At 34.8% G+C, this 24,991-nt stretch overlaps 1 protein-coding gene across 1 annotated transcript in view; it reads right to left on the bottom strand.

The window, feature by feature from the left end:
- LOC132564864 (multiple epidermal growth factor-like domains protein 11) overlaps positions 1–24,619 on the bottom strand; it is a 29,832-nt gene extending 5,213 nt beyond the window's left edge. The window contains exons 1-10 of the mRNA XM_060229481.1: positions 24,541–24,619; positions 23,625–23,831; positions 21,497–21,742; positions 17,505–17,603; positions 16,063–16,158; positions 14,481–14,573; positions 13,854–13,946; positions 13,021–13,113; positions 12,342–12,434; positions 12,080–12,172 (exon numbers count right to left, since the gene is read on the bottom strand). Of these exons, the coding sequence (XP_060085464.1) occupies positions 12,080–12,172; positions 12,342–12,434; positions 13,021–13,113; positions 13,854–13,946; positions 14,481–14,573; positions 16,063–16,158; positions 17,505–17,603; positions 21,497–21,742; positions 23,625–23,831; positions 24,541–24,619 (1,192 nt within the window). The remainder of the gene's footprint in view (positions 1–12,079; positions 12,173–12,341; positions 12,435–13,020; positions 13,114–13,853; positions 13,947–14,480; positions 14,574–16,062; positions 16,159–17,504; positions 17,604–21,496; positions 21,743–23,624; positions 23,832–24,540) is intronic.
- Positions 24,620–24,991: the final 372 nt, after the last annotated feature.

Below are 24,991 nucleotides of genomic sequence, written 5' to 3'. Positions count from 1 at the left end.
GCTATATGAAAACATAATGATTTCCATTTCTCTATTGTGAACATTTCATTTATTGATTACAGCTTCCTGTATCCCCAACCTACAGTGTTTACGTGCCGCATTTGAATCGATATTCGAAGGCCTGTTCCAATTATCACGTTAAACTCTTCACGTATGGTTTCTAAAGAGAAATATTGTATTTCTTTGTGAAATGTTCTTGTTAGTTTGCCTGCTGGTTCATTTTGGCAAATGTCGTCGATGAAGCAGAAGACAGTTACTCTTTCCCAACTTCTGGTCTTATTATTCTTGTACTTGTTTAGGAGTCTTCATGTAAATCTTTCTTTTCTCAATATTCTGCCTTAGTTTTATTGGATTTGATTTTGGATCATGATTATGATGTGAAGCTGTTTTTTCTTGTTTTTGAGTATATTTGTTATGTCAGTGATATTGAGTAGGCAATAAACTATCAGGGGCGACAGCTTAAGAAGCGATCGCGAAACTAAGCTTATTGCATGTTCTTCGCTACTTGACCTGAGAATTTGACAATTTGTTTATAGCAAACGAATTCATTACATATCACAGAGCATGTTGAGTAATACATTGACCCATACGTTTTCTAACAGCAAAATAACATATGTAAGGATAATCTAAACTCATATTTATTTCAATAACAAATATGAAGTATAAAATTATGATACGCCTTTTTTATGGATTGTTTTTTTACTATCGTGCTAATCATTTAACCATATAAATGAAAGCATTTCAGGGACAAAAAATGATAAGAAATTAAGATAATTTAAAATAACTTTTATCCTCTAAGTTGTATTAAGGATTAACTATTGCGTATATCGATTTCATGGGATGATGAATTGAGTTGGTCTCGAGACAAATTTGACTGCAGTTCATCTTGAATTTGTCTCAAGACCAACTCAATTCATCATCCCATAAAATAGACATAAGCAAGATTCATTTCTTGTATTTCAATTCACGCTTCTTTTTCTATAGCATGGGAACTGACGCAATTTATCTTCTACTTTCATTTTCGGTTCTTGTTATCATATCGCCGGTTCGCAAACGAAGCGGTGTCGGCCATTGTTTTACAGGCACCGAGCCAGGCTTCAGTCGCTTCACATCTTTTGAAACGTAAGGTTACAATTATTAAATGTTGAATTAATTTTTTATTTTGATGTTTTTAAATCTCATACTTGTGGTATATTGCCAGACTAGTAGAAGTTGGGGAGTTTTCTCCCCTTACCTAAAATTTGTATTCATACACACTGGCAATGTTAATCTGATCAAATTCATTGGTTAATGAAACAGATCACATTTAGTAGTTCCATTGAGTCTGATTTGGGTAGAAATTGAAATATTAGTATATGAATTAAGTTTGGACAAATATCACCCAGACAGCTTGGAGTCGATATATCATAACACAAGAAATTGTTGGCGAGCAATGTGACAGGTTTTGTACCTACAATTAATCCTTGGTTATTTATCTTCAAACTAGAAGTTGGTTAAAAACGTTGTTATCGTTGGTTGAAAAGTGAAAAAGTCGAACATTTAATAACGCTTGACACAACAGCGACGATTTTAATTAGGCATAATAAACTGTCCAGTCAACGGCTTTTTAAGTTATGGCCTTTTTGTGAATTTGACATATGACGTCTTTGTCCACATATTTGAATTTATTTACTTTGAAAACAACGTAATAACACATTTAATCCACGTCCTATTTCATACACTGCAAACTGTGATTATCATAACATTAAGAGGACAAACATACGAAGGAAGTTAAAAAAAAGACTAAGAACAAACATAACGCAACCAGTAGGTCTTTTCATATAATGGCGAAAAGCCCTAATGATATGAAATATAACAATGTCTTTTCACCGAATGATGAAAAACCCTAATTAGACGTAGCTCGTTAGCATCACGGATTTAAAGCGGAAAATAAGACATAACATTTTAGTCAAAGACCTTCTCGGGCGCACTGATACGCCATTGATCCGTGCGTTAATTGTTACACCGTTTCTTATCTTTGACATATCAAAATTACACGAGATGTTTTTTCCTACACTTCTATAGTATGCAGTGATTTAAGGTGCATTTTTCTCATATCATCCATTGTGTCAATTAAAACCAATTTTAACCCATTAATGGATATACATTATCATATCAAACTGTGTCAGTAATTTAGATATAGTCCAGCTTGCTAGTGTGACATTCCTACTGAGGATTGCAATAAGTATTTCTGTTACCGTCGCTATGTTAGATATTCCTGCTTGCTAGAGTTGCTCTTATAAAGAGGAATATAAACACTACTTCTCTCGTTAACCCTGTTACAATAGGTAATTCTTCTTGATATTGCGGTTGTAATGTTTGAACATCTCTTCAACTAATGGAGTCCTAACAAAGTAACTTTTTATATGGAAGCATGGGCGATTCTAAAAGAGGTAAGACACACAAACAAACCATTGAGATATTTTAATTTACATGACGTTATATGTCTAATTTCACCCATGGCAAATAGATGTCACCACCTAAACGAGTAACTTGGAGAATTAACAAATATAACATATAACTTACCACTACAATTCCCCGTTTCCTGCTCACATGTATTTTTACAATTCACAGGACAGTCATCTTCACATGTAGTACCACGTTTTCCGGAAACGCATCCTGATAATATGAAATACATTCCATGAACTAATTCCTATTCAATTTAGTAATCTAGATAGAGTAACAACTTTCCTTTAAACTCTACCTTGTATTACAATTAGTTTAACAACTTTGTCAAAATTTGTTCTCATATTTTCAAGAAGACTTAAAAAAAAATCGCATCAGATTAATGAAGAATCTAATATCTGAAAGATGTAGAGTAAATTAAATGTTTTTATAGATCTTTAATATTTTCTGATAAAGATGTGAGGTCTTTTGTTTTCTTCATTTGATTGTTTCTTTGATTGAGTGGTGTTTACTGAGATATTGGAAATATGCATGTATACGAACGAAGGATGTCCGTTTCAATAGGACATAATATTGATGATTCAGACAGGCAGGAACACACCGGAGGAAATACTGACATGAGTGCATAATCTTAATTCAAACTCAAATTAGAATAAATTATGACAAAATATACCATAAACGGAAGTACATGGAGTACCATGTTTTCCGGAAACGCATTCTGAGAATACAAAATACTGACATGAGTGCATAAGTTTAACTCAAACTCATATACGAATAACCTAGGGTTAAATGTGCACGAAACACATTTGCATGGAGATTCATGAGTTCAAAGTGAACAAGACCAGATATCGGGGAAAGGGAAGCGCCTACTGCTCAATCGACGATACTCGCCATGTAAATTTTTGTTAATCCAAAAATGATGTGTCACGTTCTCAAATGAGAACAAAACAAAATAATAACGGAATCACCAAACAAACTAACATCAGACATGTCTTACTTAATATCGGAAAAGGAAACAAATATTTTCCAATGAGCTTATTAAAACGATCGTAATCATTGTCTCTCTGAATCTGGTGTTGTCAGTTGACGAAATATATCTATTTCATATTAAGTTCAAAACGAATTTCATTCTGTTGAATGTTAGAAATACCAATGCATGAACTTGTTAAAAGATGCATACTTTTATCCAGATTAATTTATATAGTAGTTCAAGAAATCAACCAATTAAATATATAGTTTACCATTACAATTTCCCGTATCCTGTCCACAGGTATCCTTACAATTCACAGGACAGTCATCTTCACATTTGGTACCTTGTTTTCTGGAAACGCATCCTGAAAATACAAAATACTGACATGAGTGCATAAGCTTAACTCAAACTCATATTCTAATAATCCAGGGTTGAATATGCACGAAACAGATTTGCATGAAGATTCATGAGTTAAGAGTATCCTTACAATTCGCAGGACAGTTCTTCTTTATATATATTATTATGCTTACCAGAAATGCATCCTGAAAATGAAAAATACATTCAACCAAAGCTGTTTTCGGCATTTCAGTAATGCTAGAAAAGAAGAACGATATTCTTATGCCTGTTTATATTTGAAAATCAAGCAAAATAGCTATATATCATTCCAAATTTGTGTTGGAAGAAGCTCATCTTTTCGATAATGCAAGTGGAAAACACTACTGAAAGACTTTATAATCAAGATGGCGCCAGCAGAGGCAGAGTGTTAATATGGACAGTGGTGAACATTACAGAATTTTGTGTATTTTTGTCGTTCTGGACAATGTGCAATTGTTGCAAATAGACAGCGATTCGTTTCAAGGATGGCGGAGTTTCGGTAAAGGTGAATTTCGTCATGTGAATGTGCTGTATTAGCCAAAATAGTTTGAAATTGAAATGTGCTATTGTACTATATTATATATATATGCACACGTTTACCTGTACGTGAAATCGAACTCATCGAACCCACGAGTGTCGTGTTGTCACGCTCTACCGCGGCTCGGCCTTTACACACGATGTATAAACCGTACAACGTTAAATTGGTAAATCACTACAACTCCAGTTCATGAGCGATTCATTTCGTTATTTATGCGGCGCAATTAAGAGTCTTTCAGCTTTTAATATATCGCAGTTTGCTAAATCTGAACTTTACTTGTGATAATTTATGATTATCATAATACCTGTGATATACTTACGATCGACGGTTTGTCATGCTTTATCGGATACTTGTTTGGCCGGTCGCTGTTACTCACGGGGAATAAAGTGTACTGCCAATAATGGACAAATACTGTTATGCTTTAACAGTACACCTGTGAAGGACTCACCGCAATCGCAGCTGGACGGTCTATCAGACGCAGGCGATATGACCGCAACACAAATAGACAAAAATATATATGCACTGCTTACAGAGCTTATTGGTGGACTCGATAAAGATAAGTTCAAGAAAAAAGTGAATAGCCTGTATAAAGGGAAAATTGACAGTCTTTCTTTTGTGAGACAATCGCTTTATGATATGTCGCTAACTAAACGGATCGAAACCCCTATAGGTACACTTGTAAGGAGAACAAACGCAGGGAACTCGTCGGCTATTGAAAACTATCTAGAAGACATATATCAGTTATACCAATACCTAAATGGTAGTGCCGATGTAAATGACATCCGGAATATCCTGTGGTATAGGCACAGAACCCGTGTTGACAACATGGACGACGTAACCGTTGTTGAAGATGCGGTTAAATTGGGTACACCAATCAAAGGAAGTAAAACCAACGCGTCACTGAACGGAAACAATGTCAATTCGCTATTCGGTAACCAGACAGACATCATTAGTGATGGAGTCAACCAATTCGCTGATTTGATGCGGCTCATGATCGGTATGAGAAATGAGATTATGGAAAGTGTGTCATTCCTAACAGATGAAAGCCGGCAGGAAATAAATAGTCTAAAGTGTGCAGTTTCGGAACTGCAGAGCGAACTCAAGTTCAAAGATAAGCAGATAACAGCGTTAAAACAAGAGCTTAGGTTGCGCCCGAGTAAGGATGTTGAATCATCGGAAGCACCCTCATCCGTTAGGAGCGATAGCAATCCTCCTAGTCCACCTGTATACTATAGCATTGGCAACGCGACCGGTTCTCCGTGTCCTTGGGTGAATGACAAGTCGCAGCAAAACGATGTAAGGCGAACTACGACATCTCCTACAAAAGCACCAACGACAGGAAAAAGGATGGTTGGTATGAAAAGTAAACCAACTAATACTCCAGACCAAAATGCTGATAGCCGCACCACTGAGGAATCGAAATATGTGTTTCAAGGTGTCACGCGAAAACCAAAAGTAAAACGCCTGCTGATGTCAAGGATTAAAGCAAATGGAACATCAAGAGACGTCGTAAACTCGATATCAACGTATGCAGCGAGGAATGACGTGAAGGTCACATTTGTTAGACTTCTGAAATACTGGGATGGTTCTGATCCAAAGTACACAGCTCGTGTAAATGTGGTAGCTGAAGTCGTTCTGGCCAAAAGGAGTTCTTTTACGCGAGTGGTACATTCGTGAAAATTCGCCATTAATGCCGGACCGCTCCGGGGATATGCGTGGCAACGACGGCTATCGACATAACAGTCGCTTTGATGGGAAAGCCGATGATCGATATCTGGAGGATATGTCGCACAAACGTAACAAGCGTGACCGCGGCTATGAGGACGCTCGGCGTGAATGGAATGAGGCAGAATCTGATGGCTATTAAGATAAGGACCCTCTTTTTATTTTTAAGCGTATATCTTATTATGCGAATCTTCAGTTGGAACACACGCGGTATTATGTTTGGCACACCCTGCTTATGTAATGCACTGGATAAAGTTGATGTGGCTTTTCTCTGTGAACACTGGTTGATGCAAGAACAGTTAGACTTCTTCCACAGTATCGACAGTAAATTCCACGCTTACGGCAGATCTGATGCTCAATAAAACGTTGATCCATCCAAACGTTAAGGTCGTTGGTGCGGCGGCGTCGCACTTATGTGGAGGAAAGCTACGCCCCTACTTCAGGAGGGAGATGATCGAATAATTGGGCTATGTGTACGTGCATCTGGCATAGATATCTATATATTTGGAGTCCTAATGCCGTCATCAAAGTCGTCATTGGGAGCCTATTCAGAAAGCTTAGAACTCCTGTGTGATATTTATGATCGATACGCAGAAAATGGTGTTGTCATACTAATAGGTGACTTCAATGCTCATTTGTCTAAAGAATTTGGTTCAAAAAATCATGTTTACTTCAACGATCGTGGAAAACGTCTAGATCAATTTATGAGAGACCGATTTTTGGTGTCGCTGAACTCACAAAGTTGGGTCAGTGGTCCTGATTATACCTATATGTCTGGAGACGGAACCTGTGCAACGATGATCGATCATATACTTCTATCTGCATCCAAACTGGACTTTGTAAACGAATGCATGATATGCGACGATCACTACTTAAATGTATCCGGTCATATTCCGGTTCGCTGTATAATATCGGTTAAATCTACCAAACATGCTACAAATGTGTCACCTCGTAGCGTGAACTGGAAAAAAGTCTCCGATGAAAATGTTAGGGAATACAAAAGGCTAGTAGATATTATAATGAAGGATCACCATATTGACTCAACAGTAGTAACAGCATCAACCAAGCCGTTAAAAGTGTTGTTGACATACTAAATAATGCTTCGTCTTCTGCTCTCCCTAGTAGAAGGTATCGACATTATCTAAAGCCGTACTGGAAAGATTACAATGTAAAGTCTCTACATAATACTATGAGACATTTGCGAGCAATCTGGATAAACGAAGGGCGACCAAGAGGTTTTCAATTCGTTTCATATCGGAACTATAAAAATGCTGAAACGATGTTTCGTACTGAACTTGTTAAAGCACGTGAAGAGTATGAGCGCAAGCAGTTCGAAAAACTTGAAGAAGTTGCTGTATTGACATCGGAACGTTTCACCAGGCCGTCAGAACAAAGAGGAAGCTGTCTAACAATAGCAATGTCACATCACATGAACTTCGTGTTGACGGTAAAATTATACGCGACCCCGATGAAGTGAGGAATGCGTGGATGCAAAATTTCAGTGAATTAGCCAAACTAACATGTCAACCGCATTTTAGCAAAAGTTTCAAAGAATACGTAGAAGGAAGTGTTGAATCCATGCACACTGCTAGCTTCTCCAATGACGGCAATATTTGTAGCTACCCCATAACCTCAGATGAACTTAAACGTAATCTTAAAGATATGAAAAATGGAAAGGCTAGTGGTCACGACTCTATCGTGACGGAGCACATCAAATTCGCCAGTGACAGTCTGATAGATGCCATAGTCGACATATATAATGGGATGCTAAAGTTCGGAGTGTACCCAAGCCATTTCAAATTGGGTCTTGTCATAACTCTGTTCAAGGGTGGGAAGCGTGATCGACTTGATATGAACAACTATAGGGACATAACACTTACATCTGTGTTACAGAAATTATTTGAAAAAATACTGTATCCTCTTATCCCGCAAAGGTACTATATTTCCTCACCCGTTACAGCAGGGCCATCGCGAACAATGTGGTAGCTGCTTTTGCCGTGAAAGAATCGATCGCGTACTATCTTGAAAGAAAATCAAAAGTTTTGGCCACCTTTTTGGATAACCAGAAGGCTTTCAATAGTGTTTGGACCCGTGGGCTGATGTTTAAATTGTACCACCTGGGCATCAATGGCAAATGCTGGCGACTTTTATACGACTCTTTCATTGATGTATTTTCTACTGTCTTGTACGACAGGAGGCGAAGTGATCAGTACCCAATCCAGCAAGGCATCGGTCAAGGCCGAGTGCTGTCAGCGTGGTGATTTTTGGTAATGATAGAAGACCTCGCATTGCAACTTGACGTTGGGCATTCTGGTCTGCTGATAAGTAACATCCACATACCTTGTATATTGCTGGCTGATGACACGCTGGTTCTTGCTGCATCAATGCAGTTGCTACAAAATGAACTGGATATCGTTTACAAATACTCTTGTCAATGGAGACTTATATACAACTCCAATAAAAGCTCTTTGATGGCATTTTCCGCTAGCCGATCGCGTGTAGGATCTCCCTCACGGACGTTAACTCTTGGAAATGAGGAAATACAGTGGAAAACAACAAAAACCTATGTTGGTGTAGGACTTACCTCGAATCTCAATTCGACTTGTTCAATGATTGAAGCAGGTGAAAAGAGACGGAAATCACTAAACTCATTGGTAGGAATCGGAATCCATCAAAATGGAATGCATCCGTTAATTAGTGCAAACATTGTAAAACTTGTAGTATTACCAACTATGCTGTATGGCTGCGAATTATGGAACTCTTACACAAAAAATGCTATTCTAGAGTTAGAGAAAACACTAAGATACGCATGTAGACGATGTCTTGGTCTTCCAAAAACATCATCAACCACCCAATCACTTGGTATACCGTCAATATGTAACGCGATAGAAACACAGAAGTTAATGATTGGGAACAAGTTATGCAACGGTAGCATTTCATATATATGGAAGGCAATATTCCTTGTACGTCTCTTGGATGTCATATATGGCCCTTGCTATAACCTCCGAATAGGCTTCATACCTGACATACTTCAAATCTTTCAGAAGTTTGGAATAGTTTCCTTTGTGAACGATTTCATATTCAACGAGTTCGTACCTCCCAAAGCATGCTGGAGTCGTTTTCTGAACCGTTTTTTGAGCGACTTTTACGATCGGCAATGGCGCGAAGATATGACATGTAGACCGGAGTTGCACAGATACGCAAAGATTCATTCTTACCAGGGAGTGAATCCGGTGTTACAGCTAAGTAAGCGAAAATCATCTATAGTTGCTTGGGAAATAACTGAAATGGTGAAAAGGTCGTTTCTGTATGTGACAGAGACGTTGATATGTCGGTTGTGTGGAAAGAAGTCAGACGATATAATTCTTCATTTCCTGATAATATGTCCAAAGTTATACAAAAGTAGGGATTTGTTATTTGATCAAGTAGTTAACATTATTGACGTCAACGACTACATTGTGTTTTCCAACCTGGATGAGCAGGAGCAGTGTAGTTTTCTTTTAGGAGATCGCAGTGTTATACATCTTACAGATGATATCTGGGAGAATCTGATGATCAACCTCTAACAAACTATCAACACAATGTCTAATGAAATGACTGACTTTTTAGTTGCCGAATGAAAAAAAAAAGAGAAAAACAATAACGACGCAATGCATAGCGTTAATGAAATAGTGTGAAAAATTTTAAGAAATTCACAAATACTGTATATATGATTTCAAATGTGTTTAAATATAAACCAAGACGTATTTTGTAAAATGATCTGACATGATATGTAATCTCTTAATAGAGGAAATAAAGAATGTCTGTCTGTCTGTCTTGGTTATTTACCTTCAAACTAGAATTTGGTTAAAAACGTTGTTATCGTTGGTAACAAACGTTGTACCTAAATCCGTGAAGATGCCAAGAAATATGTAAGACACACAAATACTTGGGGTTTTTTCGCTAAGTACTGAAATACACAAAGTTATATCAATGACCGTGTACCTCTTGTTTATTGATACTAAAACATTTACATTCTAACAAACTTGATTCTTATGAAAGTAATCAAGGGAATTCATTTTTCATAACATTCACAGTCAACCACTTCTGCATATGTTGTTTTAAATAGCAATACTCTAAGGCTTGTATAGCCTGAAAGGAAATTCAGGATTATGAATCCTAAAAAAACCGGAAGATAGCTTGCTACACGATATATCTTTACGGTTTTATCTTAGCAACTATTTGAAGTATACTGCTGACACTGCCATGTGTCTCTCGCTTACTTCGGAGTTTATATAGTTTTAGATAGTTTGCCCTTTTGAACAGTACTCAGGGCAATGCCATACATTATCAAAACATTGATCGTTCATTTATCAAACATGTAACATATCAAATATTAAGACTCTACACATTTCTTTAAAGTTTGCCACCCAAAATAACACCCTAACCATACCGGAAACCGGAATTTCAATCCACTTATTTATATTAAGTGAAATTGAATAAGGCGGTCATTTTCCAAAATGCTACCACATGTAGGATATCTGTTGTAAATCAGACATTTCACAAATATGAAAGAAAATCTTTCATATGACAAACACTCTCGATGGTAAACGTTACAGAAAATTGAAGGTATCCAATTCATCGGATTGACATCAGCTATCGATTGCAGCACGAGTTTCTCCACAAAATTGAAAAGTGAAAAAGCCGAACATTTAATAACGCTTGACACAACAGCGACGATTTTAATTAGGCATAATAAACTGTCCAGTCAACGGCTTTTTGATTTATGGCCTTTTTGTGAATTTGACATATGACGTCTTTGTCCACATATTTTGATTTATTTACTTTGAAAACAGCGTAATAACACATTTAATCCACGTCCTATTTCATACAATGCAAACTGTGATTATCAAAACATTAAGAGGTCAAACATACGAAGGAAGCTAACAAATAGGCCTTTCCATATAATGGCGAAAAGCCCGAATGATATGAAATATAACAATGTCTTTTCACCGAATGATGAAAAACCCAAATTAGACGTAGCTCGTTATCATCACGGGCTTAAAGCGGAAAATAAGACATAACATTTTAGTCAAAGACCTTCTCGGGCGCACTGATATGCCATTGATCCGTGCGTTAATTGTTACACCGTTTCTTATCTTTGACATATCAAAAATTACACAAGATGTTTTTTCCTACACTTCTACAGAATGCAATGATTTAAGGTGCATTTTTCTCATATCATCCATTGTGTCAATTAAAATCAATTTTAACCCATTAATGGATATACATTATCATATCAAACTGTGTCAGTAATTTAGATATAGTCCAGCTTGTTAGTGTGACATTCCTACTGAGTATTTCTGTTATATTAGATATTCCTGATTGCTAGAGTTGCTCTTATAAAGAGGAATATAAACACTACTTTTGTTAACCCTGTTACAATAGGTGATTCATCTTGATATTGTAATGTTTGAACATCTCTTCAACTAATGCAGTTGTGACGATCCAGTATATAACCTTTTCAAAATATTTTTAATCAAGCACAGTACCAGCTGTCTTTAAGATACAATATTACCTTACAATTATCTGATAGACTAAATCCAAAATTATCGTCAAACTTTTTAGGAGTCTTAGAATTAATATCAAATCAAATTTAAATACATGTAGGTATCTACCAATAGCTGTAAGGTCTTTTGTTTTTTGTTTGTTTGATTGAGTGCTGTTTACGTTTTACTCAGTTTTTTTTATAACACCTATAAAATTGAAAGACATCTATTCGCCTTTGATAGTTGATGGTATAGTTATTATTTGTATGCTATTCTGTGTAACAATCATGATATACAAAGGAAATGTTGATGCCCATGAAAACAAAGTTACTTTTTATATGGAAGTATGGGCGATTCTAAAAGAGGTAAGACACATAAACAAAACATTGAGAGATTTTAATTTACATGACGTTATATGTCTAATTTCACCCATGGCAAATAGACGTCCTCACCTAAACGAGTAACTTGGAGAATTAACAAATATAACATATAACTTACCACTACAATTCCCCGTTTCCTGCTCACATGTATTTTTACAATTCACAGGACAGTCATCTTCACATGTAGTACCACGTCTTCCAGAAACACATTCTGAACAACACCAGAGAAATAACTGACATGAGAACAAAATGTTAACTTAAGCTCAAATGCGATGAAATAAGATTTTCATACCATGTCAATATAAAATACAGTATAAACATGTTCGACAAAATGACGAATATCAGCTCAGAGAATCAACAAAATAAAATTGATATCTCACCATTACAATTCCCGGTATACTGCTCACATGCATCCTTACAATTCACAGGACAGTCATCTTCACATGTAGTACCACGTCTTCCAGAAACACATTCTGAACAAGTAAAATGCTTTCAATCAATGCAATTCTTTTTAATAAAGCAGCCTACCAACAACGTAAAAACCTATTCTTCAAATACATCGTTACGTTACAATTGTCAGACACATCTTTTGTTAATTTAATGTCATATTTTCCAGAAAAAAAAGCCTGGAAATGTATCAACTTTTGTTTCTTTCCTCATTAAGACAATCAATAATGCTATTTGATAAATGCAGGTCAAATTGAATGTTTTATATGGTGTTTGATATCTTCTGATAAGAATGTGAGGTCTGTTGTTTTCTTCCTTTTCCGTTTATTTGATTGACTGGTGTTTAATGAAATATACCCATCTCGTTCAGAAAGTCAATAACACATACATGTTTAGTAAATGGAGGACGTCAGCCTACATAAGACATAATGTTGACGATTCAGAAAGAAAAACACCAGAGAAATTACTGACAGGAGAGCACAATGTTAACTTAAGCTCAAATGCGGTGAAATAAGATTTTCTTACCATGTCAATATAAAATACAGTCTTCAGATCCTAGACAAAATGAAGAATATCAGCTCAGAGAATCAACAAATATTATTGATAACTTACCATTACAATTCTCCGTATCTTGCTCACACATATCCTTACAATTCACAGGACAGTCATCTTCACATGTAGGACCACGTTTTCCGGAAACGCATCCTGATAATATGAAATACATTCCATGAACTAATTCCTATTCAATTTAGTAACCTAGATAGAGTAACAACGTTCCTTTAATCACTACCTTGTATTACAATTAACTAAACAAATTTGTCAAAATTTATTCTCATATTTTCAAGAAGACTTCAAAAACCGCAATCGCAACAGATTAATGAAGAATCTAATATCTGAAAGATGTAGAGTAAATTAAATGTGTTTATAGATCTTTTATATTTTCTGATAGAGATGTGAGGTCTTTTGTTTTCTTCATTTTATTGTTTCTTTGATTGAGTGGTGGTTTCTTTGACTGAGATATTGGAAATATGCATGTATACGAACGAAGGATGTCCGTTTCAATAGGAAATAATATTGATGATTCAGACAGGCAGGAAACCGGAGGAAATACTGACATGAGTGCATAATCTTAATTCAAACTCAAATTAGAATAAATTATGACAAAATATACCGTAAACGGAAGTACATGGAGATCCATGACAGAGTTTAAAGTGAACAAGACCAGGTATTCCGGAAGAGAGAGCGACTCCTGCTTAATCGACGATACTCGCCATGTAAGTTTTGGTCCGTCCAACTAAGGAGTGTTCCAAAATGACAACAAGGAACATATATAGAAACGGAATCACTAGACACACTAACTAACACCAGACACGTCTTACTTAATATCGGAAAAGGGAACAAATATTCTCATTTCACGAAATCAACAAATTAAATATATGACTTACCATTACAATTCCCCGTATCCTGCTCACATGTATCCTTACAATTCACAGGACAGTCACCTTCACATGTAGTACCATGTTTTCCGGAAACGCATTCTGACAATACAAAATACTGACATGAGTGCATAAGTTTAACTCAAACTCATATACGAATAACCTAGGGTTAAATGTGCACGAAACACATTTGCATGGAGATTCATGAGTTCAAAGTGAACAAGACCAGATATTAGGGAAGGGGTAGCACCTATTGCTCAATCGACGATACTCGCCATGTATTTTTTTGTTAATCCAATAATGTTGTGTCACGTTCTCAAATGAGAATAAAACAAATTAATAACGGAATCACTAAACAAACTAACACCAGACATGTCTTACTTAATATCGGAAAAGGAAACAAATATTTTCCAATGAGTTTATTAAAACGATCGTAATCATTATCTCTCTGAACCTGGTGTTTTCAGTTGACGAAATATATCTATTTGATATTAAGTTCAAAACGAATTTCATTCTGTTGAATGTTAGAAATACCAATAATGCATCACCTTTTCTTGTTGTTTAAACATGCATACTTTTATCTAGATTAATTTGTATAGTAGTTCAGGAAATCAACAAATTAAATATATAATTTACCATTACAATTTCCTGTATCCTGTCCACAGGTATCCTTACAATTCACAGGACAGTCATCTTCACATTTGGTACCATGTTTTCTGGAAACGCATCCTGAAAATACAAAATACTGACATGAGTGCATAAGCTTAACTCAAACTCATATACGAATAACCTAGGGTTAAATATGCACGAAACAGATTTGCATGAAGATTCATGAGTTAAGAGTATCCTTACAATTCACAGGACAGTCCAGTGAAAAATACATTCAACCAAAGCTGTTTTCGGCATTTCAGTAATGCTAGAAAAAAAGAACGATATTCTTATGCCTGTTTATAGTTGAAAATCAAGCAAAATAGCTATATATCATTCCAAATTTGTGTGGGAAGAAGCTCATCTCTTCGATAATGCAAGTGGAAGACACTACTGAAAGACTTTTCGTTCCCGAGTACTTGACCTCCTTCTGCTCTATGTGAAATAGTTATGCGCCTAGTTCTATTTTTAGATTTAGACTTTCTTTCGACCAATTTTGATTTTCCTCAGTCACCATGTTTTTCCAAATCAAGGCATTAAGAATCACTGAGGAGTTCTAAAACTGCGAAAGAGCTGTATTATAGAGTTTATTGTATAATTTGACTTACATGTATGTCATTCTACATTTGTTTTGAAAGATGCTATAATCTTTGTTTCTTTTGATTGATAGTAATAATAAATATGATATCAAATGAAATTGCTCTTTTCATCGACAAATGCATTTCCGTCAGAACAAATAACTGATTGCTTTGCAAATTTTAGAGTTATGATAAGAAAATTGAACTAACAAATCGCATTTTATAAGTTTTGAAAGCAATGCTTTCTGAATTTTGATATAGGTGTGGCGACTTGAAATCAACTGAGGAGGATCAAACACGTCAAGCTTCAATATATCATAAAAAGAAAAAAAAAATTTCTCAATAAGATCGCTATGGTGACCATAAAGCTTCCCCGTAATTAATTTCACCAACCTTCATATTCTAAACCCTGTACTACGAGTTTTTAAGTTAGTTGACGACTTCTTCCGCAGAAATTGTGATAATGGAAACAAGCCCTTGAATATCCAATCAATAGCGACATGCATGTTGGAAATATTGCGATCAAGATATGAAAAAATCACAATAGGAAAATGGCAATTAACAATTCATCATACAGTTGGTGGACAGCTGTCAAAGTTGGTTTCGTTGAAGGAAAAGATCGAGATAAGTAGCCGATTAGTCACAGCATTAGCTGCGAAGAGAAAAGTTGCAAAATGGTACTGAAGTAATTCGAGCAATAGGGTAAGAAGTGAGCACGGCCGAGAGAAGATGTGGAAACATTAAAAAAATTGCCATAGGATGAAGAAGCATGCCGTGATAGAGAGAATGAAAGTAGATCAGCAAAAGAGGGTTTTTTCACAAGAGTAAAATCATGAAAGTGAAATGTCAAAGATTTTAGATATGTATACTGAATAAAGTTCAAACTGTTATATTCTTTATCAAATTCCGAGTTGCAGCAAACTTATTTTTACAGTCTTTATCATTGCTTTCGATTTATCTCTATATATGTATAATGTATGTCAATTACATACGAAAACAAAACCCAGTGTCCTTCTCACAAATAGAGTCTCCACAGTTCACGGGACAAATATTGTTGCAGTTAATGCCATAATTCCCCGGAAAGCAATCTGGAAAGAGAATGAAATGTACCATGAACACAGCATGCAAGCGAAAGGTGTTTTATTTGGTAATACTATATATGTTGTACTGTTAATGAGCACTATATGAAGCCATATCAAATTAAAGTGGATGTACAGTTCGAATTCGTACTGCTTTATTTCTGTACATATTACCAAACATATATAATAAATGAATAATTAGATAATTAGGTAATAACGTAACTACAGATCATCAAAATTAAAAACTTCAAACTAACGAAAAATGTCATCCGACAGTTTTAGATTTGATCCAAATAGCATATCATACTTGTTGCGTTGATTAAGGTAAAAAATTGGAATATTTTCTGTTGCGGAGAAAGTGATCGTGTAATTCTAGGGCTTATATCTTGAAGTAGAAAACCATTTAATGAAGACTGGATTGTCATGTCATTCATAATGGTGATTAGGGCTGTTAACAGATGCATTGAATTTGTGGGCATTTTTTCATATTCAAGTAAACGAATTTGGCCTTGTAAATAGCATACCCGAAATTGAGCGCAATATGCAAGCGAGAAAAATATATCCTTTTTGTTATTAATCAATAAAAAATATTTACAGCTGAGCAAAATATCATGATTATTTTTAAACACAGAAATTATATGATGTTTTTTCTCTTTTATACAATCTAGGAAAATACAACTGAGAGACACTGCTTGTAGAATACTCGTCTCCGATCTTTATGTATTCTATTCCTTCTAATAATGACACAATTCAAAATATACCTGTGTACTTGACGTTCTTTTAAACTGAACAGATATATCAAATTTAATGAATAATGGGGCTATGACACCTCTAGGTTTTGGTCCTTATTTCAATCACATCGGATGTTCTTGTATCATCTCATAGATTAAACATTTAGCCTCTTAGCTTCACTGACGAGTCCTAGAAGGACAATTGTATGATAGAAAGTTTAGCTCATGCTTTGACTGTACTATATCTCTTCTAAATTTGTATTAAACAGCGGCATTCATCTGTGTATCTTTTATACAATCTAATCAAATAGAATAGAGAAGGTTATATACAGTCCAGTATAAAAACGGGAACAGTTTTCTTAGATAGAAGTCGTATGAGAAAAATACTTTAAACCACGTAAAGATCTTTGAACAACATAAAAAGTAAAATATCGGATACAAAACAAAGCACAATAGATGAAATATAGAACGCCAATCAATCGAAGAAAATGAATAGCCAAACCCACAAAAAAGGTCATAGATTGAGCAATTCAGGAGCTCATGTAGAGGTTAAGAATTTAATGGAATGGAAAATACAATAAAATGCGTTATCTTTTAATTTAGTTTTTTAATTTTAGTACTTACACAAACAAGATCCGGTCGTAGGATTACAGTTGCCGCCATAGCAATTGTCTGGACATAGATTATCACAGTCTCCATCACCGTAACTCCCTACCTGACAGCCTGTTTCAGGATAAAACAAAACGTGTCGGTGTTTTATCAGTTTTTGCGATGTTTGTCATTCAGAAAACCACAGTCAATGATGTCCCTTTTCATTAAAAAATAATTCTAAGCCGACAGAAATAAAGAGGTTACATAATAAGTGTTGTTTGTATATGGTATGAGTTTCATCAGAGTGTTGTTATTTTCCAATAAAAACACAAAAGGGGATGCCAGCTTTAGCGATATGTAAGTACATACCATAAACTGTATTCACGGTTTGGTCTGACTTGTGTCTACCACAATAAAAGACCTATTGCGATGAATACAATGGATATCAGTAGGGGCGTAATGGTATGAGCTGTATGGAAATGAAACTGATAAATATGTAAAACTGACAACCTCATAGATGTTTGGAAATGTATTTCAAATTAAATAACTGTTAAAATGGTTAATCTTCTACAAACCAATAAATTGTTTAAAATCGTTTCGTGTGTTTCAATTTCTGTGAGTACATGAAACGCTAGTTCGTCAACTTGTGTCAGCCAGCCAGCCAGCCAAACGTGTTTAATCCATATGTGGTTATTTGTTTGGTTTACACCTTACTTTCAATGATAAATTCGTGTCTTGAATGCTAAATTACTTCCACATGATATTGTACAAACCTTCAAACACCATTGATTAATTTTTTTTCGGTTATCTGTTCAATCGATCTCAGTCCGGAAGAACTTGAAGAAGTTATAACGGATATTTTATGTATAGGTAATCTAGCCCTCGTATTCCGGCTAGATTATGATGTCGAAGACATTTCAATACACGTTTTGAACTTTTAGTTTACGCTCAAACATGTTTGAAATCATACCAAAACAGATATGACTGAAAGTTTGTTTCACCTCAGACCAATGCAATTTTATCAATATTCAGGCAAGAAAAGACCTCCCTGACTTAATTCTCAAGTACGTAGAAATGTTCGATATTCTGATAATACAACATCTATACACTCTAGACATCAACAACTACACTTTTAGTGTAACGTTCATCCATATATGATGTTTTAAACGTGTAAATTCATTTCTATTTTAGTGTAAAATTTATGGTTACACCATTTCTGATGTAAAGTTAATCACAACAAAGAAAAGTGTATAGTATACCGACATTTTGTGTTACTTCAATCCTAAATCGGTGTAAATGCGTTATCTAACACCGAAAGGGGATGACTTTACACCAGATTTTCACCTAAAAATGTTACTTTACACCTTAAAAGAGTGACTTTACACCAGGTTATCACCTAAAAGTGTTACTTTACACCTTAAAAGAGTGACTTTACACCAGGTTATCACCTAAAAGTGTTACTTTACACCGTTAGAGAGTGACTTTACACCAGAATCTCAACAACAAGTGTTACCCTTACATTGTGAACACCAAATCGAACTAATACCGCAAGGTATTTACACCAAATTTTCACTTAAAAGTGTACTTTATACAGTTGACATTTAAAATCAGTACTGAAACCTTTGTGGAGCGACGTTACACCAGATACCTTGACATTACTGTTATCATAACCATGTGTTAAGTGTGCATCAGTATAATTCCAAAAGGAATTGTATATCGATTTAAAAATTCATGTTCCTCATTCCCCATAAGCAAAACTTATATGTTTAGTGGAAATTTGATTGGCACTACCAAAATTGAGACTTCCTTGGTTCCTACTCTAGCTACACTGCATGTACATTCATTAATGTATGATTTGAAGTATGGTAAACTTTATCTTTCCCTTATATGAATAGTGTACAAGATTTTGATTGCCCTGCTTTAAAACCTATGAATGTATACTTAGTTTTCTAACATTTAAATTTCATAATTTGACACCTTCACCACAAAATTAGATGTATTGTTTTCAGAACTGTAGCTTTTCAATATATTTGCTCTGAAGATTTGAATAATGCTGTGCATTTTAAGAACCCATGACTGAAAAACACGACATGACTATATAAGTGGTATAAGGGGCTTTTAAATATCATGTGTTAAAATTATCCAACAAAATGGCTGTCTAGACTCCTTTCATTCTCCACATTTTTACTTTAAAATGTGTCTCATTGCTTTACATGTACATGAAAAATATACCTGGTACCTTATGTAATTACTGAACATTGTAAAATGATTGGTTACCTAATGTTTTGCACCCTAGAAATAAAGACCAGAGGTATTTGAGACAGATGACTTATTACAATTTTGTTGTGTTTAGATGGAAGAGGTTTTAATATATTGTGTAGTTGGTAATATTCACAGAGGATTTAATTTCTCTCTGTTTGCGTGTTAAAGGTAGCACGTAATTAAATACCCCTATACTTATCATTTGCCTGAATACTGTGGTACTCACATACACAAGCGCAAAAAAAAAAAAAAAAAACACCAAAAAACTTGTATAAAATAGAGATTGAAATAAAAATAATTGATAAAGCATGAAGTTTACAATGGTTATAAATAAAGGTTACCCTAGTTGGAGTTTAAGTAACACTGATTAAGGATAAAGGTACCACCGGTAAAGGATGAACGTAATACTGATAAAGGATGAAGGTAATATTGATAAAGGATGAAGGTAACACTGATAAAAGATGAAGGTAACACTGATAAAGGATGAAGGTAACACTGATAAAGGATGAAGGTAACACCGGTAAAGGATGAAGGTAACACTGATAAAGGATGAAGGTAATACTGATCAAGGATGAAGGTAACACCAGTAAAGGATGAAGGTAACACCGGTAAAGGATGAAGGTAATACTGATAAAGGATGAAGGTAACACCAGTAAAGGATGAAGGTAACACCGGTAAAGGATGAACGTAATACTGATGAAGTATGAAGGTAACACTGATAAAGGATGAAGGTAAACTCATAAAGGATGAAGGTAACACTGATAAAGGATGAAGGTAACACTGATAAATGATGAAGGTAACACTGATAAAGGATGAAGGTAACACCGATAAAGCACAAAAGTAACACTTGTACATAGAAGAAGGTGTAATATTCCCCAGAATTGTACAGTGTAAAGTGATTTATATAATAGCTGTAAACAGATACCTTACTTAAATAAAACTCAATCTGATATCTTATGGCTATGAAAAGAAAAACGTGTTTCTATCAGGTAATTGATGTATTTAAGGGGATACACAAAAACGTGTGACTTTTTAGTGCCGCTTGGGTAAAAATATTTATCAAATGTGTCGAATCTTGCGATGGTGCTTCCTTTTTTAATGCATCATACTTTAAAGACGTAATATACAAATATCTTCAAATGATATTTGCATTGAAAATATGATGAAACCATCGTGCTTTGTGTCTTCTTGAGAGCGAACTGCGATTAATATCTACATAAGAGTCTCAACTTTACAAGTCGAATTTAGTCGTTGTTTGCACAGAAACAAGGAAGTAGAAGTTTGATGGTACAGTAATTTGATTTGACAGGTAAAAGGAAGCGGATGAAGGAAATATACATGAAGCAAAAATTCAATAAAATATGTTGATATGCATGTTCATCCTTTTAGATAAAGATCGAAAAACTGAGAAAATTTGACTAATCTTACACGTACTAGTCCTCGAAATTCCAATGGTTGCAATTGCTAAGAGCTGAGATCTCTACATGTGTCTACAGACCCAAACATACACATGTATATTTATGTTATATAACATTATTTATGTTTAATATATTTAACTTTGATAGATATTTCTAACATGCAGAAAACTTGTTTTCAGTAGATGATATTTAAGTCTTAGATGATCTATCCTAGATCTCCAGAGTAACCGAACAACATTTAATTACAACATTGTGTTTAATATTCTGACACATTTCAGTTGTTAGCATCATCCCGTTTTTAGAAAGCGACGTATTCTAGATTATGTCAAACGAGGTTATACTTACCAAACACCTGTACCTCGCATAACTCAAGAACAGCGTATTTAGAATACCATCCTTTCCGCGTAGTGTTGTTTCTATAGTTGTAGACGGTGACATACTGGGCTACATACGGGCACTGATGTGTTACCACCAACTGTACATCAGTCTTTTCAATACTCTTATCCTCATAACAGAGGGCACCTTGGGTCGGTGTGTCGGTGGTATTAGACAGGTAAAGATGATAACCCGCAAGTCTGTATTGAAAACCGTCTATAATAAAGATGAAAGTGTTATCATTTAATTCACAATTAAAATATATGCACATTTGTGTGTTGTGTTTGTACTGTAGGTGTGATGATTTCAAAATCCAATAAAAGTGGATAAGTACAAATGTTAACATTATTATAGTTCAGTAAACATATCCGGATTTGGCAAGCACCTAATATTTGCGTAGATAACCAGCGAAACTACCTGCCATGTACAATACAAGTGCAAAATTACTTTGATATGTTTATTTCATTATTTAAAACAAGAATTAACGCCAGTTTCGACTTGCATTAATCATGTCGATAGAGTTATTTAAGGAATGAATAACTGATAGTAAAGCACACATGTCCGTTCCTGAAAATAATTGAACCATGTTGATAAATTCCCTTTTATTTCTCTTTGAGTTAATTGGCAAACAGAATTGGAGAAAACATAAATCTAATCTGATGGAAGATAACTTTATTCCTGTTATAGTTAACATTTTCACTAAAAAGAAATCAATACTTTAAACTGTATCTAAAGCTACGTTCGAAGTACAGACAAATAGTTGTATATCCATATTTTAAACTATATTTTATACCGGTCGTTCCCTGCTCGGTACTTATTGTGTTTGTAAGTGTTTTATTTGCTAGATAATAATTGAAGGGAACTGTGAGCCTTAAATAAACCAGTTTTTGCTTGATAACTCGAAAGTAAATCGATTTCTTATTATTACCATTTTTTTCAATAATAATGAATGGATACGTTAACAGTTGAAAGCAGTATAGCTGCACCAATGATATAATTTTACTCGGTTCTTAATATAATATATGATATTTCAAGATAAAAACAATTTTGGCGAGTTGATTATTTAAGCATTATTTTGAATAATGTTTATGTCCTTATTAGTGGTATGCCTGGTAAATACGTATCTTATTTCATCATACCATGTCTATGGGCATACCAGAAATGCTTGAATTAGTTTCTGGTAAACACAATATAGGGGAGGTAGTTTGTCTTAATATGTCAGTTGCTCGTATGATCGTTATGTTCCCTGTATTATAAATCATATAGACATTTGTCAACACAACGGATATAGCTCATGTAAGTTTTAGTTTGTTCCCTGATACCTAGTTTTTTTCAATTAAATCTTTATAAAATGAAAATGTCTATCTTATTAACAGCATTGTGTTTGGTGAATGTGTGGCTTGTTTGGTAACGGAAACAATACGTCTTGTTAATATGTGTCTTGTGCTTAATAAAATATGTTACTTGTCGTGTCTTTGAAAGTGTCTGGTTTATTTTGTCTCCTTTAATCATGCTTATTTCCGTTTCAGTAAAATGTCCGATAGATATGTTTCAACGAAACGACTCTGTCCTTGACAGAAATGTGCTTAGTATATATGAAACTTGTGTATTCATATATATTCTGATTTCAGTAACATGTTTGGTAAACATGTATCGTGTTATTTGTTTGTCCTTCTCAGTAATGTGTTCTGGTCAATACATGTCTTGATTAATTATTCTTTTTCCATGTCAGTAGTGTGACTGATTTATGTGTCTTGTTATGTCTTTGTATTTATCTATAAAGTATCTGCTACACTTATGTCATGTTTAACACTAAGTCTGTTCTTGAGACGCACGTATTTATTGAATATGTGTCTTGTTTGATGATGTTTTATCATTATCAGTAATGTGTATGGTAAATGCGTGGCTTGTTTAAGCTTATGTATGTCCTGGTCAGTACTGCAACTGGTAAATATGTGTGTATTGTATCGTAAAGGCAACAAGGACAATATATGGAGCTATATAAGTATTTTAATCAACTGTAAGTGTTTTGAAACTTTGACGTAACTGTATATCTGATGTATACGTTTTTAGTATAATTGTTGACTGATATACTCACGTCTGTAATAAATTTTGATTTTATCTACAGTCATTAACTCTCCAAGATCTACACGCCACCAGGCCTCCTTGTGAACTCCAGGTTTTGTATGTGTACAGCAGCCCTTTGCAATATTTGTAGCCACACAGTTATCCACAACTTTACTGGCTGTCCATGTATCGCCAAGATCGGAACTTTGCGAAGCATTCTTCAATAAAGCGAGATTACCTGCAACATTTTACGATCGATATGATTTATACGATGAAACATGTATTCAGTGTCTTATATTATTTATCTTATTAGATGTTCCAAACATAGGAAACTTATAGATCGCACAGTCAAGTACAACGTCTTTTGTGTGTACTCTTCAACAGTGCAAATCCGTAAACAACTTTATACAACCTACTTTCAGATCTGCTGATGTGGAGGAAGTATTGTATCTTAAACAATTTAATAATGTCACACCTGCGATCAGGTAAGTCAACAGGAGAGAGCAAACACATATATCACTTGGTAAGTTTCAACTCTCGGCGAAACCCTTGTCTGTTCTCCTATAGTTCCCAATTTCACTTTCTGTGGAAAGGGTGTCATTAAATCTGTTTATCATTACAAAAAGCTAAAAAAATCATTTATTTATTATTATTGATGCAAAGTAATACTTTCGTAATTCATAAATGTAAATACATATATATCTAAAATACTTTTCTCGGTAGACATCAAATGTCAAAATGACATGCAATAAACGTATCATATGGTAATTGTACAACATTTCTACAATATAATACGTTATGTTCAATTCTACACAGTACCCCCAAATACCAAGGCAAACAAGGTTTTACCCATACAGCAGTAATCTAGCTAAATTATCAAATCTATCACCGAAGTAAATCAGTCAAATTGCTATAGTCAGTCTGTCAAAAAACTTTAAATCACCTACTTTCAGATCTGCTGGTTTGGAGGAAGATGAATAGGATCAGAAACACATCCCTGGTAAACACAGCTCTTGTAACAGCCATTATTAACAAAATTGCGATTTAACAGCAACAAGGAAGTGTAAACGTTATTGCTAGACGTGAATGTACTATTCATATACACGCACATATGTTCATTGACAGAGAATCAAACCCCATGACTGTCAATAACGGCGTCTTCGTCTACCTTACACTACCCATATTTTTGCCACGCTTTGGTGCACATATTTAGTATTGACTATATATAGACATGAGTGTATGTGTGCACATAGCAAACAATCACTATTTCTGTGCCTCTAGTAATATATAATCTCTGTTTATTTTGTTTATAATTTCCCGTTATTCCTTTTAACATCATGCCAACTAAGGCTAGACAATAAAGCTGGAAGTTTCAATTAAATATGTTATTTTTAAAAT

Source organism: Ylistrum balloti, unplaced genomic scaffold (assembly GCF_031769215.1).
Source record: "Ylistrum balloti isolate Yb309-2 unplaced genomic scaffold, AGI_CSIRO_Ybal_v1 Utg373086, whole genome shotgun sequence".
In the NCBI taxonomy this organism is placed as follows: Eukaryota; Metazoa; Mollusca; class Bivalvia; order Pectinida; family Pectinidae; genus Ylistrum; species Ylistrum balloti.
This window is presented reverse-complemented; position numbering and strand designations above follow the sequence as displayed.